At 37.5% G+C, this 15,598-nt stretch overlaps 1 protein-coding gene across 1 annotated transcript; it reads left to right on the top strand.

The window, feature by feature from the left end:
* Window positions 1-2,274: 2,274 nt before the first annotated feature.
* LOC306945558 (albumin) lies at window positions 2,275-14,451 on the top strand (the record flags this gene model as incomplete). Its single annotated transcript, XM_079534297.1, has 14 exons — window positions 2,275-2,359; window positions 3,814-3,874; window positions 4,650-4,782; window positions 5,670-5,884; window positions 6,606-6,738; window positions 7,447-7,544; window positions 8,814-8,943; window positions 9,843-10,057; window positions 10,599-10,731; window positions 11,557-11,654; window positions 11,800-11,938; window positions 12,468-12,691; window positions 13,247-13,379; window positions 14,401-14,451. 14 exons carry the CDS (start codon window positions 2,275-2,277, stop codon window positions 14,449-14,451), a joined length of 1,848 nt encoding a protein of 615 aa, XP_079390423.1.
* Window positions 14,452-15,598: the final 1,147 nt, after the last annotated feature.

The raw sequence follows: 15,598 nt of genomic DNA on the forward strand, positions 1-15,598 counted from the left end.
GAATACCCTTTTGAGAGCACAAGTGGTCTCCATCCCCCAGCAGAATAAATCAAGCAGAGGATGCAGGATACCACCATGGCTGAGCAAGTCAGACGGGGGGAAAAAAAGGAAAGTATGAGCAGTGGAAGTGTGGTTGGGTAGCCTGGGAAGAAAATACGGATGGACATGCAGAGAAGGGATCAGGAAAGCCAAGGCACAGATGAAACTAAACTTGATGAGGGATGTGAAAAATAACAAGAAGGAATTCTATCAGTACACTGAACAGAAAAGACAGGCAAAGGAGAGTGTACCTCCTCTCATAAAAGAGAAGGGAGAACTGGCTTCAACAGACATGGAGAAGGCTGCAGTAATCAGTGAGTTTTTTGCCTGAGTCTTCACTAGCAGTTGGGCTTCCCACGCCTCTTGTGTCCCTGAACCTCTGGGCAGAGGTCAGGAAAGCAAAATCCCTCCCACTGCAAGAGGAGAGCAGGTTCAAAACAGCCTCATGAGGCCATATGTGTAAAAATCTATGGGCTGGACAACATGCATCCCAGGGTCCTGAAGGAACCAGGCCAGTTTCCATCATATTTGAAAAAATCATGGCTGTCAGGATAAGTCCCCACTGACTGGAAAAAGGGAAGCATCACTCTCACTTTTAAGATAAGGTGAAAGGAAGATTCCAGGAACCAGTGGCCGGTGAGCCTCACTGTGCCTGGGAAGATCATGGAGTTGACCCTCCAGAGGAAATTTGTTCAGCTCTAAAGTAATTGCCAACAACAGCTAAAAATATTTCTCTACATTCTGTATTAAAGATGGTCTAACAAAGAAACTTAGAGACTGACTGAAATGTTAGCAGGCAGCTATTGGTTTCTCCTGCTCAAACTATTCACTGTAAATTATATATAGTTCAGCTCTGTTCTATGCTCTTCCCCAGCTCCCTGTTAAAAAAACAAAAAAGTATTGAAATGGGCTGTTTATATTATTTTCTCCTGCAGAAATGTATCACTTTGCACTCAGTAAGGATCCAGTCTTACACTTCATATTTCTTCAAAGCCTTTCATTAAATATTCTGCAAAAGTATTTTACATTTTATACCATTCCCAGGGACATAGGGAAAACTTCACAGTTCTACCTGTGTCTGATCTTCTAAATTACTGATTAATCAATATAAACCTCATAACAAGGAGACCAGAGCATAACAAAGAGAATACTCTTGGAATTATGTCAGTGTAAATGAGACTTCATTACAAAAAATATTAAGTATCAGCAACGTGCAAATGTTTACATATCTGTTTGGCAGTTTTTTCGTGTCCTGATGAATAGCACTACCCTCAGGAAACCAGAATGAAAGCTATCAAATCAAGTGCTCAAATCATCTTTTTTGGTGTTGAGCAGCCTTCCTTTTGGATGTTCCTTAAGCCCATGTTGAGAAATTTGGGATGAGATGAGGTCTTACATAATATAAAAGCGTCTTTTTCAGTTTACTTGATACTGCTCTGTTGTCTGAATGAAATTGTTCCACCCTGGTCCTACATGTATTGTGAGATTCAGATACGTTGCTTTCACACTCTTACCTTCTCTAAGAATTCAGAGGTCAATTAAAATTGGAGATGCTGCTTATCTGTACCTTCGTGCTGATCATTATATTTTACCAATATATAATTTTTTGTATAAAATTAAAGATTAGATTCACTTGTGTTCCTTATACCATTCCAAGGTGAGGAGCACAGTATACCCTTCTCAAACATTTATCTCTGTCCCTGAAGGATTGACAGCATGTAGACTATCCTAAGTAAGCTGCTATCTCATCTTTGTAAGGGGATTTAAAACTAAAATTCTCTAATTTGAGCGAGTATGCAAACTCAGCCCCAACTGGGTGAATTATTACTGTACAACACAAACCTGCTGTGCTTTTGAACAAATAGTAGCAAAAAAAAGAAGCGCAGCTATAGGGTTAGACGATGACATTTTAGTGCGGTACCTTGAACTCCTTGTTTGTAATTTGATAAGGAAATTTACGCAAAACTTTATCTGTTTGGATGCTGGAAGGTCCTTTTGAGGACCTTTTCAGGACAAAAAGGTCCAGAGGAAAACATAATAAACAAATAATATCAAATTCATTTTTGGCAAGGACACTCCAAGTTTTGTAATCTTCAGGCCAAATGGAAATCTACAGTTGCCAGCTCTACGGTTAATATTTTACAGAAGCAGTCAGTAGAAGGTATATAAGAAAATGATTTCCCTTCAATCATCCTAGCATTTTGAATAATTTAGCCTGCATCATAATCTGCAGCCATGAAGTGGGTAACATTAATTTCATTCATTTTCCTCTTCAGTTCAGCAACATCCAGGAATCTGCAAAGAGTTGCTCGTGACACAGGTACGAAAACACTAATTAATTGCCCTTATTTTCTTTGTTATACTGACTTAATGACTTTGATGCAATTTGATGAAAAGATTGGCTTGAAAATAAACTGTATGAAAAAATCTTGAGGGGTATGTAGAACACTCTGGACAATTACATAATAGAGTAAGTTTTGTGATGTGTCTCTTTGTGCTGCAAAGTGAATTATATGATCAGATGTTGATCATTCACATCCTGTTATTTTCCAGCACCGAGTAAGTAGATGTGCAGATCTTTTTGAATGACAGTATGTAACTGAGTTCCTCACCAGTGTCAGTTAATGGTTTTCACGCAAATAGGTCAAAAATTTAAAAATCTAGATCTCTGTCTCGGCTGAAAGGAAGCCTAGCTAAAAACCTACTGTGTTGTTTTTCCCCATGCTATTAAATTTTATGGCTTAGCCAAACAAGAATTTCTGTAGGCAGACCTAGAAAATTTTTCACTAGTATTTTTAATTTTAGTTTGAAACATGAAAATATACAAATTTAACAAAACTGAGTTTTCAGGAACTGGCTAAAAATACCAGTGAACAGCAACTGATGCACATTACAGTTTTTAGCACTGAAATCCTTATTATCAAATCAGGTCTACTGATAATTCTTCATTTTTGAAAACATTTTCCTTTAGTTCAGGTAAAGGAATTCTTCCTCATGTTTTTTTAAGTGCTCCTGAATGGCATTTCTAGAACAAATGACTGTCCTGTTTTAGTAGCTCAGTCGTTACTGTGGCCATCTGCCTCAGTTTGTTTTTGGAAAGCCTTCTTACTGTGAGCAAGGTATAACCACAAGATATATTTATTACCATCAGGACCCAATGAAAGGTCTCACCTGTTTTCCTTTTTGGATGAGCACAGATGGTATGCCTTAAGTGAAACAAGAGTATGAATCTGCCCCGTTTGAAGAAAGAAAAATCTATTAATGCTTACTCTAATCCAGCTGATGCCGCATTCCTTTATTTGTAGAGTGGGCACGTTCATGTTGTTGGTTATGCAAAGCATATTTGCTGATCCTTAAGTTGCAGCAGCCATTTTGAATATTTGATTTATGAATATAATTACAGAGGTGAATATTGTATTAAAACCCCCAAAATTATACACTTGCACTACTCTCGAAAGTCTGTAGGTATCTGCAGATAAATGGTCATCTGAGACAGCGAAGAATTTGAGATGGCCTGAAGAAACCTTTAGATTGATATTCCTTGATACATGGGACACTGTACCCAAAGATGGGAACTTCACTACTGCTCAGCATTAGTTTGGTCTGTTCCAAACAGACAAATAATGATCTTACTCCCTGAAAAGCAAGAGCTGTGTTCATGCTGCACACTTGTGAAAACCTGGCCTGAAGTGGACAGAATTATTCTTTAAAAATGGGGTCTTGCTTGTGACAGTAAGCATCACTGCTTATTGGTTTTGTTTTGTTTTTCCCTAGAGCACAAGAGTGAAATTGCCCATCGCTACAATGATTTGAAGGAAGAGACATTTAAGGCAGTGTAAGTGAATGATCAGCTTACATTTTCTGATTGTTTTCCATCTCTATTAATATTGGACATGGATAAAAAAGGGAAACTAAAACACACTGATTGTCTTCTCATACAAAGCCTACAGATGTTTTATGAGCCGCAAAAGTCATGATGACTTTCTTGTTCTCTGGGAACACCATCCCATGCAAACCTTATTAGGAAACTTGCGTTCCTCATGTATAAAGAAAATAGATGTGAATAAGACAGTGTTGGTAACCTTTGGATGGAGAGAAAATGCTCTGGACTATTATATTACCAAAAAAACAAAAACAAACAAATGAACACCTCAAACCCAAAACTTCTGGCAGGTATTCTGAAACAATTCAATGGTTTTCTTCTGAAACAGATTTTGGGAATAGTAAAATAGGTAAGTTCTGGCAAAAAGTTATGAGTGGCAAACTAGTTCTTGCAGGAACAGAATCATTTTTAAAAGAAGACAGCCTGCACATCGTCACTTGTAACAATGGCAAAAAGAGCAGTATAAGTATACTGGCATGAAATTGGCAGAAAATTAAAATCACAGTCTTTTCCTTGATTATACCAATCTATTATTCAAAACATTCATTACTGGGGAGTAAAGGTCAAAAATATTTTACAGAAAGGAAATGAGAAGACCAAGAGTACAAGATCCATTACTATGATCTTCTTGCTGCTCTGTTTAAGTGTTTGAAGAAATTGTTTGAAGAAATAATTTTGTTATTTGTATTTCTTATCTCCATATTGCAAAATATGCTTTCTGTTTCAGTGCCCTGATCACATTTGCCCAGTATCTCCAGAGGTGTTCTTATGATGGACTGTCAAAGCTTGTGAAGGATGTTGTTGATCTGGCACAAAAATGTGCGGCCAATGAAGATGCTCCTGAATGCTCAAAGTCACTGGTAGGCAGTGAATCCTTTGGTACTGTGTTTCACCTCATTCTATGCAGCTATCAAAGTCATCCTCACCCTGGTACCTATACTTTATCCTTTTGGGTGTTCCTGTTGTCATCAGCCAATGCCAATCAGATTTTTGTGCTGAAGCAAAGAACTTGTTATGAAGTTCTGTCCTTCAGAAGTGCAACAATAATTAATGGAGCAATACTTTGGAGCCCAAAAAGCAGATTTCAGTACATGAAGTTTTGCATTGTCCACAAATACATGTTATTTGTTTGCTGACTGCAAAACGTGATGCTAAGAATTATAGCAACCAAAGCATAGGGTTTTAACATGAGGTATCTTGAAAAGATATCTGTGATAATTCAACACACTCTGGTAACATTTTTTGAAAAAAATGTCTACAGGTACATAAGATCCTTAGATACCTAGCAGGTTCAGCCAGGCCCTGAAGAAAGTTAGAAAGTTAGGTGCTAGTGCCCTTCTCAACTCCTATGTTCAAATCAAACATTATGACTATAGTAATTCTCCCTAAAGGCTTCCCAAGGTGATTGTCAAGTAGAACATCAAACCCTGCTTCGATTAATCTGAATTCATTAGTCAGATTACAAGAAAAAATAGACCACTGTCTTGCATGCACTATTTAATTATAACTAATATAAATATATTTTCAGTAAACCATTCTAACTGTTTTTATACTGGACTACATAAAACAAAATTTTGTGAAATTGTATTGAAAGCAATGGATTATTCTGGTTTATGGTTTAAATATTGTCTGGTAAAAACTTACTTTTTTATCTGGGCTTTCTCTTACAGGTAGATAGACAGTTCCTTACACTTTTTACATAATATCTTTCTAGCAACAATTCTGACTCTCACCATCTCCCTTATAGCCTTCCATTATCCTTGATGAAATCTGCCAAGTGGAAAAGCTCCGTGACTCATATGGTGAAATGGCCGACTGCTGTAGCAAAGCTGATCCTGAAAGAAATGAGTGCTTCCTGTCATTTAAAGTTACCCAACCAGACTTCATTCAGCCATACCAAAGACCAGCTTCTGATGTGATATGCAAGGAATACCAGGACCACAGAGGGCCATTTCTGGGATAGTAAGAAAAATGCCGCTGTTGCATTGTTTAAGTATTTAGCTAAAGGATCCCCAAGGTCTAGTGAGCGTGTGGGCATGAAAAAGTTGTAAACATGCAACTGAATATTTACATGCACAAAGCAGCTGCTCAATTATTAAATATCTAAAGTTCTGATCACACTTTTTTCAGTCTATGCTGAGCAGATTTTTCCATTCAAAATGTGCTTTAAGGGATCACATTTTATAAATCCTTGAGGATATTTTGCAAAAAATAAATTTTAAAAAACCTTCAGTTTTTCCAATATTCATGTAACAATTTACTTGCTCCAGTTTCCCACTACCTCTATTCTAACTGGAAAGGGTATGAAGAAAAATAAGAGTAAAGAGAATAAAGATTAACAATGAAATCCTGGGAAAACGGCCACATATTAATTTTTCATGCTCAAAATTAAAATTCTCAAATATTTGACAATGCATTTAAAACAAGCATACATACATCAAACAAAGTGGCTGAAGATACAAGGACTTCATAATTCCATCACTGTTAAGGAGTCCTGCTTTGGAAATGCTGAGATTTAGCTCAGCATATACCATTAGTAGGCATTATACATACTAGAAGAGTACAATAGAAAAGTACATTAAATTTCTCAACTAGAAACAAAAGTTATAGAAGCCATAAAAGATTCAAATCCATTTACTGTTGCCACTGAAGTACATAACTTATGTTTTCCTTCTTCTTATAGTTTCATCTATTCTGTTGCAAGAAGAAACCCCTACATGTTTGCCCCTACAATCCTTAGTTTGGCTGCTGATTACGAACATGCACTTCAAAGCTGTTGCCAAGAGAGTGATGTTGGTGCTTGCCTGGACACCAAGGTAGGTCATATTTTTCACTGTGTGTGAAAGCAAAGTAGCTGCTACGTAAAGGTGAAGTGTAGACAGAAGGCGTGCTAACCAAAGAGGATCTAGAGAAGAACAGATCTCTCTCAGCATGCAATTTCTACTCTCAACAGAAAGTTGTATGAGAGATTCCTCCCTTATTCCTTGCACAAGCAATTGAAAGAGAAAGAGTGAGAAACAGGTTGAATGTTCCTGCTTATGCAAATTTTTGTATGAAGTACTTGTAGAGAAGGGTTAATCATACGTTAACCCTAAGATTATGATCAGATTACTTCCGTATAGCTTTGCTTTTTAGAGAACTGTAGACGAGATTTCATATTTAGCATGAGTCAAATTTTCCCTTTGTCTGTCTCAAAACTCCCCCCCAGTGACTTCCACATGATCTATAGCGGGGTGCGGGGTAGAACGAGGTGACCTTAAAGGTCCCTTCCCACTTAAACCATTCTATGATTCTATGATTATGTGAATTGTATTATGTCTTAAGACATAGTAAATATGTCTGTGAAGCTAGATGCTGGACTGCATAGTTAGAGTTGCCTGAAGAATCCCCAGTTTGCTTGGCTTTCTATAAGAGCTAACTGGACAAGAATCTTTTGTGTTTCTGAAATGGAACTTTTAGATTTGCCTTTTTCTCATTCCATTAAATGTCAGCCTAATGTGACACTGTGCCTCCTGTTACTACAGGAAAATGTCATGAGAGAAAAAGCCAAGAAAATAAGCATAAAGCACCAATATTCTTGTGGAATCTTCAAGAAGTTCGGAGATAGAGTTTTCCAAGCACAGTAAGTTCCAATCAGTGTTTTACAAAAAGAGGGCTTGTTGACTTAAGTCTGCAATGACTCAAAAGGAAAATACCAGCATATATATTTTGCTTCTATATACTTACTTTGAAAATTGTAGTCATGGTACTTTCTTGCTTACTTTGGCTGAGAACTGTTGAGGTCAGAAAGTCAGTCTTTCCAGTCTACACCTCCAGTGATTTCTTTTTCAACTTTTAGAAGTAAAATCTAGTTCAAATAAGGTTTCTGTATAAAGAGTTGATGCAGAGTAGAACCTGTGTATTCCAAGTGGATGGTGAGAAGTAGTAAAAAAAAGGTCAGCCACACAAATTACAAAGAAATGAAATCGTTCCTAGAATCAATACAAAAGATGTGGAGTTATGTGAGAAAGTATCACTCAGAACCAGAGATTCCAGTGTGTTTAACCTACATTTTTTGCCAAGTTTACAACCGTTCTGATGTCTGTAGCTTTTAGCAATAGGCACATAAGAAACTAAGCTGAGAGCAGTCAAATTTGGCAGAATCACAGTTCTTGGCTACAGCACATTTTTAAGATTAAGAAAGACTTTTGCAGTTAAAAAATGAATCACCTGCTTTACTACAGAGAACTTCTTTAACTCCGTGGACAACATACTAAAATCTGATATGTAAAATGTTTGTAATTATCTAAAGGGAGGTGGGAAGCAAACTGATGAGGCCAGGCTCTTCTCAGTGGTGTGTAATAATAGAACAAGGAGTAAGAGCCTAAAACTTGAACATAGGAAGTTCCACATGAATAACATGGAGAAGAACCTCTGAAGGCGACAGAGCACAGGAACAGGTTGCTGAGAGGTTGTGAAATCTCCTTATGAGGAGATATTCAAGAGCCAGCTGGACGCCTACCTGTTTGACCTATTATAGAGTACCTGCTTTAGCAGGGAGGTTGGACTCAATCACTTCTTGAGGTCCCTTCCAACTTCTGCAATTCTGTGATAAAATTTTCTAGGACAACCTTGACTACATGTAGCCAACTTTTATTTAAAAGTTCAGTTGATTGTAAGTCTCTGCTTAGTAATATAGAGATGTTTTACAGCCATTCAAAATAGATAGGAAACAGCAGAGATCGATTCTTACATAGACAGATCAGATCAGAAGTACAAATTACAAAGCCTTGTTTTCTGGACAATTAAATCTAGGTGAGAGCACTGCTGATCTACAGTATTATATTTGTGATTTGCAACTTCCTGTTCAATGTGGAGCTTTGAGTCAAGTGTATTCATCTTTTCTATCTAGAAAACTTGCTCGCCTAAGCCAAAAATACCCCAAGGCTCCATTCTCAGAAGTTTCTAAACTTGTACATGAGTCTAAGGAGATCGATAAAGAGTGCTGTGCAGGGGACATGGTGGAGTGCATGGATGACATGGTAAGCTCAATATTCTTCAGAAAGTACTTAAATACATGAAAAACAATAGGAAGAAAATTTCAGCAGCTATTCGGAGTCCAAGCAGCTTGTATTCAACACTGCCAAAAGGTTCCTCAGCCACTAGAATACAGCTGGATGGCTATTAATGGAAACAGATTCTATACCACTTCTAAGTCTAGCTCTTTATGATCACGAGGACAAGGACTGGTTGCAGACACGGTAGCACAGGTATTTGGTTAAAATAAAAACATTTACTATGGGACTTGTTTGATGACATTTACTCCAATTCCATTGTAAACAGAGCAAAAGAAATCAGAGGCAAAAAGGCCAGAAATTCTTCGCAGCTCTGATGTGTATACTGCCATTAATCCAGCTTTCCTGTATTGCAACAAATTCTGCAGGACAGCTCAATCAGGAGAATTTGCAAAACTGCAGTAGTAGCGTTACCTAAATACTGCCAGCCCAGCTGGAAATTAGACACATTTCTTAAACCTACAACCAGTTTGTGTCCTGGGCTGGCTCCATGAAATCCTAGAGCTTTTAATGTTTTGTCTTCTGTCAGACCTGCCCATGTGACAGGATTGAAGAGATCAGTCAGTCACCCTTGTGACAGTCTCAGTGGCTTTCACTGCCTTTCCAGAGATTGTCTTCTCAAAGGTTCTAAGATCAGAGAGGGAACCTTATTCTCCCTCGCGCCTGAGAACAACACGTTCTACATACACAGGAAAATGCCAGTCCCTCCAATTATTTAGTCTCCTATGGAGACAGCATTTGTTTAGGAAACTGCGCAGTAAATAAGTAACCTGAATGAAAAGAGAGGAGTCTGAAAGAGAGAAGAGTTGAATTAATATGTCTTTATTACTTCATAGCTTGCCTGAGGCTATGTTTTAATTTTACAGGCAGAGGTCATGAACAATATGTGCTCTAAACAAGATGTTTTCTCAAGTAAAATCAAAGGCTGCTGTGAGAAGTCTATTATTGAACGAGGCCAGTGTATTATGGATGCAGAATTTGATGAGAAACCTGCAGATCTTCCCTCATTAGCTGAAAAATACATACAAGATAAGGAATTGTGTAAAAGTTTTGAAGCAGGCCATGATGCATTCTTGTCAGAGTAAGTAGTCCCAACTTTACACATGCTTGTACCTGAACATTCTTCTAAATTATTTGTTCTCATTTCTGGACCTTTTGCACCATGAGGGAAAAAAAAACAAAACAACACAACAAAAACCTGTCCTCTTGGGTGTTTCAAGTGTGCATGGAGAAAAGAGGTTACGATTACCATATGGAAATCCAGTGGGACAGATGTAACTTCAATCCTAGTTTCTCATTCATGCTTTGTGACTGTTCCTCTTCAGCACTGCACTACTTATCAAGGCTGAACTGATCATTGCTTTTCCTTTATTCAGAGTTTCTGTTCAGGTCCACATGCATTATCTGTTTAAGAAGCATTCTGTCCTAGGAAAGCTATTCTATTCCTCTTACATTTGTCCTGTTGGCAGTCAACAGAGTGGTCCAAAACATTATATGAAAAGGAAGTGTTCACCTTACATGATCTCATCTGAGGGACTGTCATTGTTGATTACTATGTTGTACTTGTGGAAAGCACCATGATATTCAGGAGCTCTAATGCTGTCAGCTCATGTGTCTTTCAGATTTGTTTATGAATACGCACGAAGACACCCTGAGTTCTCCACACAGCTGATTCTAAGAGTTGCCAAAGGATTTGAATCACTCCTGGAAAAGTGCTGCAAATCTGACAACCCTGCTGAGTGCTACGCAAATGCTGTAAGTGCAGTGTTTTGTCTGCATGTAATTAAAATGCTTGCATGATACCTATAATGAAGCAATTTAATAAAAGAGCAGACAGAAAGCATTTTGAGAGACTAATCCCCAGGAGAAGCTAGTATTCTGATGGGACACAAATAGTCCAGATCCCATGACAACATTATAAAGTGATCTCAGAACTCCACTGGTCACCCTCAAAACTTCAGACTAGTTTCACTCAATTTCCTGATGCCTCTGACTCTCAAAAGTGGTACTGCTTGTCCTAAATAAGTTAATTAATAGCTAGTTAGCTAAATTAATCTGTTCTCCTGTTTATACTGAGTAGCTAGTCACTGATTATGATAGAAACTTGCATGGTCAGCTCACATAGAAAATCCTAAGTTTTGGTCTCCTGACCTTGAATTTAATCATCTGCAAATCACAGCAGAATTTGATTCACTGGGAGCTTTGGCCCAGCTACAGAAAGAAGATGTTCCCTCTCACAGCTGATTGCCCTGTATTTTAGAAATAGTCACTTGATTTTAAGAATATAGACGACAAATCCCTAACAGAGGAGATGAGACAAATATTCTCTAAGAAGCAGATCCAATGGATAATTAAATTTCAAAAATCTTCCTGCCATTTTAATTACATTTCTGTTAGAACTGAATTCTCCTATGTGAATCAAGGCCCCTTACTCCAGAGGAACTCAAAACAAATGGACTTTGACTTTGCGTAACAGGTATTTTAGAGCTAGCAAGCTTTAGAAGAGACCGAAAACGCTATCTGTACAATTGTTACCAGGATGTTCTCTACTGTTACTGATAAACATATACTTGTTTACAGAAAGAACAACTGGACCAACATATCAAAGAAACGCAGGATGTTGTGAAGAAGAACTGTGATCTTCTCAGTGCCCATGGCGAGCGAGACTTCTTCAAGTCGTAAGTACTTTCTGATAAGTACTTCTTCCATGTAAACAATTATTATTCTGGCTGCATTGGGAGTATGTATTCAGACTTTTCAGGTCTAGTTCAGTAGAACATTCTTCAGATGTGAGTGAATAGTCATTCTGTTGTGCTTTTTCAGCATCCTGATCCGCTACACTAAGAAAATGCCTCAAGCACCCACTGAAGCCTTGCTTAAAATTGGAAAGAAAATGACAGATATCGGTACTAAGTGCTGCCAGCTTTCTGAAGACAGACGCATGGCTTGTTCTGAGGGTTATGTGAGTACACTTGTTTATTTTCCTTATTTCTCTTTGAGATTTCTTCTGTTCTCAAAACCATTGAATTCTGGTGAGGTAGTAAGCTGACACTTAATTTTCATAGCCCCGAAGCTAATTATCTACGTAACAGAATTGAAAACTCACTCATTTTTAATGAATGTGAGAACCTAAATAGCTCCCTCAGACTGGAAGCTTTGAAAATTTTAGCTGAACTTGGAAAGCAAAATTCAGTTGATTGAGTCCGTAGGAACTCATGTTTGGAAAAGCTGAAGAGTCTCTTAAAAGAAAACTGTGCTTAACAGTTGTAACCAAACGGCCAGACTACAGATTAAGAAATCCCTGACTCAAGAAACACACATTTCATTTCAGACTTTAAGACCATGCCATTTCTGAGTGGGAGTTTAGTTTGGCGATCTTCCACTTCTAGGCATCCTGTTTTGACACAAACAAACATCACACAATTCTTCACACAGAAGAATTCTATATTATTATAGAATGCTTAACATGTTTGCACTTCTTTCGTTTTCAGCTGAGCATGGTGATTAATGATATGTGCAGGAAACAGGAGACCACACCGATAAATGACAACGTTTCACACTGCTGCAGCGAGTCCTATTCTAACAGGAGACCATGTTTCACTGCCATGGGAGTAGATACCAAATATGTTCCTCCACCATTTAATCCTGATATGTTCAGCTTTGATGAAAAACTGTGCAGCGCTCCTGCTGAAGAACGAGAATTAGGCCAGATGAAGTAAGCTAAAGGAAATACCTTGTAGAAGATATTTTAAGGTGTAACATGTTAGCAGGGGCACAAGTATGCTGCAAAAACACTCACTTTTTGCCTAACTGGGAATTCACTGGTGGTAAAGAAAACCAGATGAAACTGTGTGTTTGTACTGACTGTGTCAGTGCACAACATCATGTAGATGAGAAGAGGCAAAATAAGGTATTTTCTTCAAATGAAATTAGGGTCTTAGATGACCAGTTTTGTGTAAGCCCATTACCAGTGCAAGTCTTAGGATGTACTTAGTTAAGGCAGTATACAGATCATTCCAGTAAGTTCTTTCCCATCTGTATTTGAAAAAAAAAAAAAAAAAAAGGAAAAAGGAAAAAGAAAAAGCAGCAGATGGTGGTGTTAGACTGAGAGTTTGGAGACAAAAAACAGGCACAAGCTACCCTAGGCATGGCAAAAAGCCCCTTAAATGAGATATATTTGCATGGAATGACATTTTTTAAAACTCCAGTTAAAAAAAAAATAAAAATGTCAACAGGCAGCATTAACTGTATATTGTGGTTTTATTTTCAGATTGCTTGTCAACCTCATTAAACGCAAGCCCCAGATGACAGAAGAACAAATAAAGACAATTGCTGATGGTTTCACTGCCATGGTTGACAAGTGCTGCAAGCAGTCAGACATCAATACATGCTTTGGAGAAGAGGTACTTCCTTTGTCCTTTCAAAAAATAAAAATTAAAAAAGTATACAGGGAACTGAAAACTCATTAGGAAACCATCCAGTATGGGATTCTGCAGCCTACAGTGTTTGGTTGTCTGTATGCTCTCACAATAAATTTGCCTGCAGAACTTAGAATACATCTTAACAGAACAGATAATGGTCACAGGTTATAGTCCTTGAATAATTTCATTTGGAAATGTTGTTTGGAAGTAATTTAGTCCAGTCCTCCTCTTAAAGCAGAGCAAACTTCTGGATTAGATAAGGTTGTTGAGAGACTTCTTTGAAAGAGCATGTTACCTACAAGCCACAGTTGAAAATTATGTTTGTGTAGAGTTTAAACCATATCTCTAGCATGCGTAAACTGCCTTTTGTGCAACAGACACTGATAGAACGCTAATGATTGCCAGTGAAGAATGCATCTGGGTCAGTTATCAGAGATATCTAGAAAAAACAGACATAGTGGTAGGGGGAATCCAGCTGATTATGTTCTATGAACAATCACTCCGTTTTTTTCTGCTACATGAACCACAAACACAGCTGTTCATTCATTGTTTACTCTTCCCTGTAGTAACTACAGGAGAAGCCTATCTGTAGCCATATTGTTGAGTAAGCTCAAAGCATTTGCAGGAAGTATAAATGTCAGTTTCCAGAGAGCAATCTTTGTCACTGGAAGCATTAACAGATCTGTACTACTGGTATCTTTAACTACTTATTGAACCAACTATTTTTCACCTATAACCAAAGTATTGCATAGGCAAATATATTAGATCTTGAAAGAAACTACTTTGTAATTCACTCTAAAAGAGTATTTTCTACCTTCACAAGATTGAAAAATATCCATCATACAAGAGTGCACGGCTTCTGAGGCTAGAAAATATCATGAGAATTATCCTTTGAGCCAAAGCTCAGACTTGGGTTGAAGTTCATAGAAGTTTCCACTCCAAATGCTACCAATGATGCTGCCTTTGTTTCTCTTTCACAACTGTTGGTCCTCCTTTTTTTTAGGGTGCCAACCTAATAGTCCAGAGCAGAGCGACGTTAGGAATTGGTGTTTAAGACACGGTAGGTAACAGTATCTATCTCTTTCTCCCCATCCTTTCACCTATTTAACTGCTTCAAATTAAAAAAACAGAACAAAACAAAACAAAACAAAACAATCAAACAAAAAAAACGTATCTAGCTTCCATTTCACCATCATGCTTTTTCAGTGGGTGGCCTACAATCTATTGTTATATAGCATATGAGGAGTTGAAATATTACTAGAATGCTACTGGTTTACAAAATAACCCTTCTTTTTTCTTCCTTTTCTTCCCTTCTCTCCCCCCCAAATCCCATCTAGGTTGCCAGTGAGAAAAATACAAAGATAAAATGCTTCTCCTGCCCATTACCTTTTTTCCCTTGTTATTGAATCATGGTTTCGTAAATCTTCAGTGTTTTGTCAAACAATATGCTTTTCCAGAAACTTTTCAATTCTATTACATGCAAAAAAAAAAAAATAAAAATAGAATAATAAATAAAAGCTTTTTAAATCTGCATTAGTCTCAGTCTGGTGGTAACTGCCCAAAGGCAAAGAATGACAGTACTCCTTACACAAGATGGTTGCTACAGCTGTATATATGGACAGGCGTTCTATTGTTTTCTCTTGTAAAGTACTCACATCACACAAATCTAATAGTATGAAAGCTGGTGTGATATTTAGTAGACCTTAATTCTCTGACTCAATTACAGGAACATTTTACTTTTCACTTCAGTGGTTATTACACAGTAAGACAATGTTCAAAAGCACAGTTCACTCTAAGATGGTTAGCAGTGTTCACTTGAAAAAAATAAAATAAAATAATGCATATATATCAAGCATCTCTTTGCTTGCAAAGAGCTGCAGAGTTAGCTACTTTTAGACACTTCTGTTTATGCCTTCAATTCTTTTCAAAACAGATTTTGACTTTAGAGATGCCTTTTGAGAAGCCAACAATCAAAATAACGTCCTTCACTGCAGGAAGTTCCTAACAGAGAACTTCCATGTCACTAAAGCACCATGATTTTCTATCACATAATTAGTTTCAGTCCACAAATACCCCAAAAAAAACCCCAAATCTTCTACACTTAAATGTGGGATGGTGGGATTGTTTTTGCTTTGATCCCTCACATAATAAAGCATTGCGTACAGACAGTTACCTTGGCCTTGAAATTTCGTGACTCTAGT

Source organism: Tetrao urogallus (genome assembly GCF_951394365.1).
Source record: "Tetrao urogallus genome assembly, chromosome: 4".
Taxonomy (NCBI): domain Eukaryota; kingdom Metazoa; phylum Chordata; class Aves; order Galliformes; family Phasianidae; genus Tetrao; species Tetrao urogallus.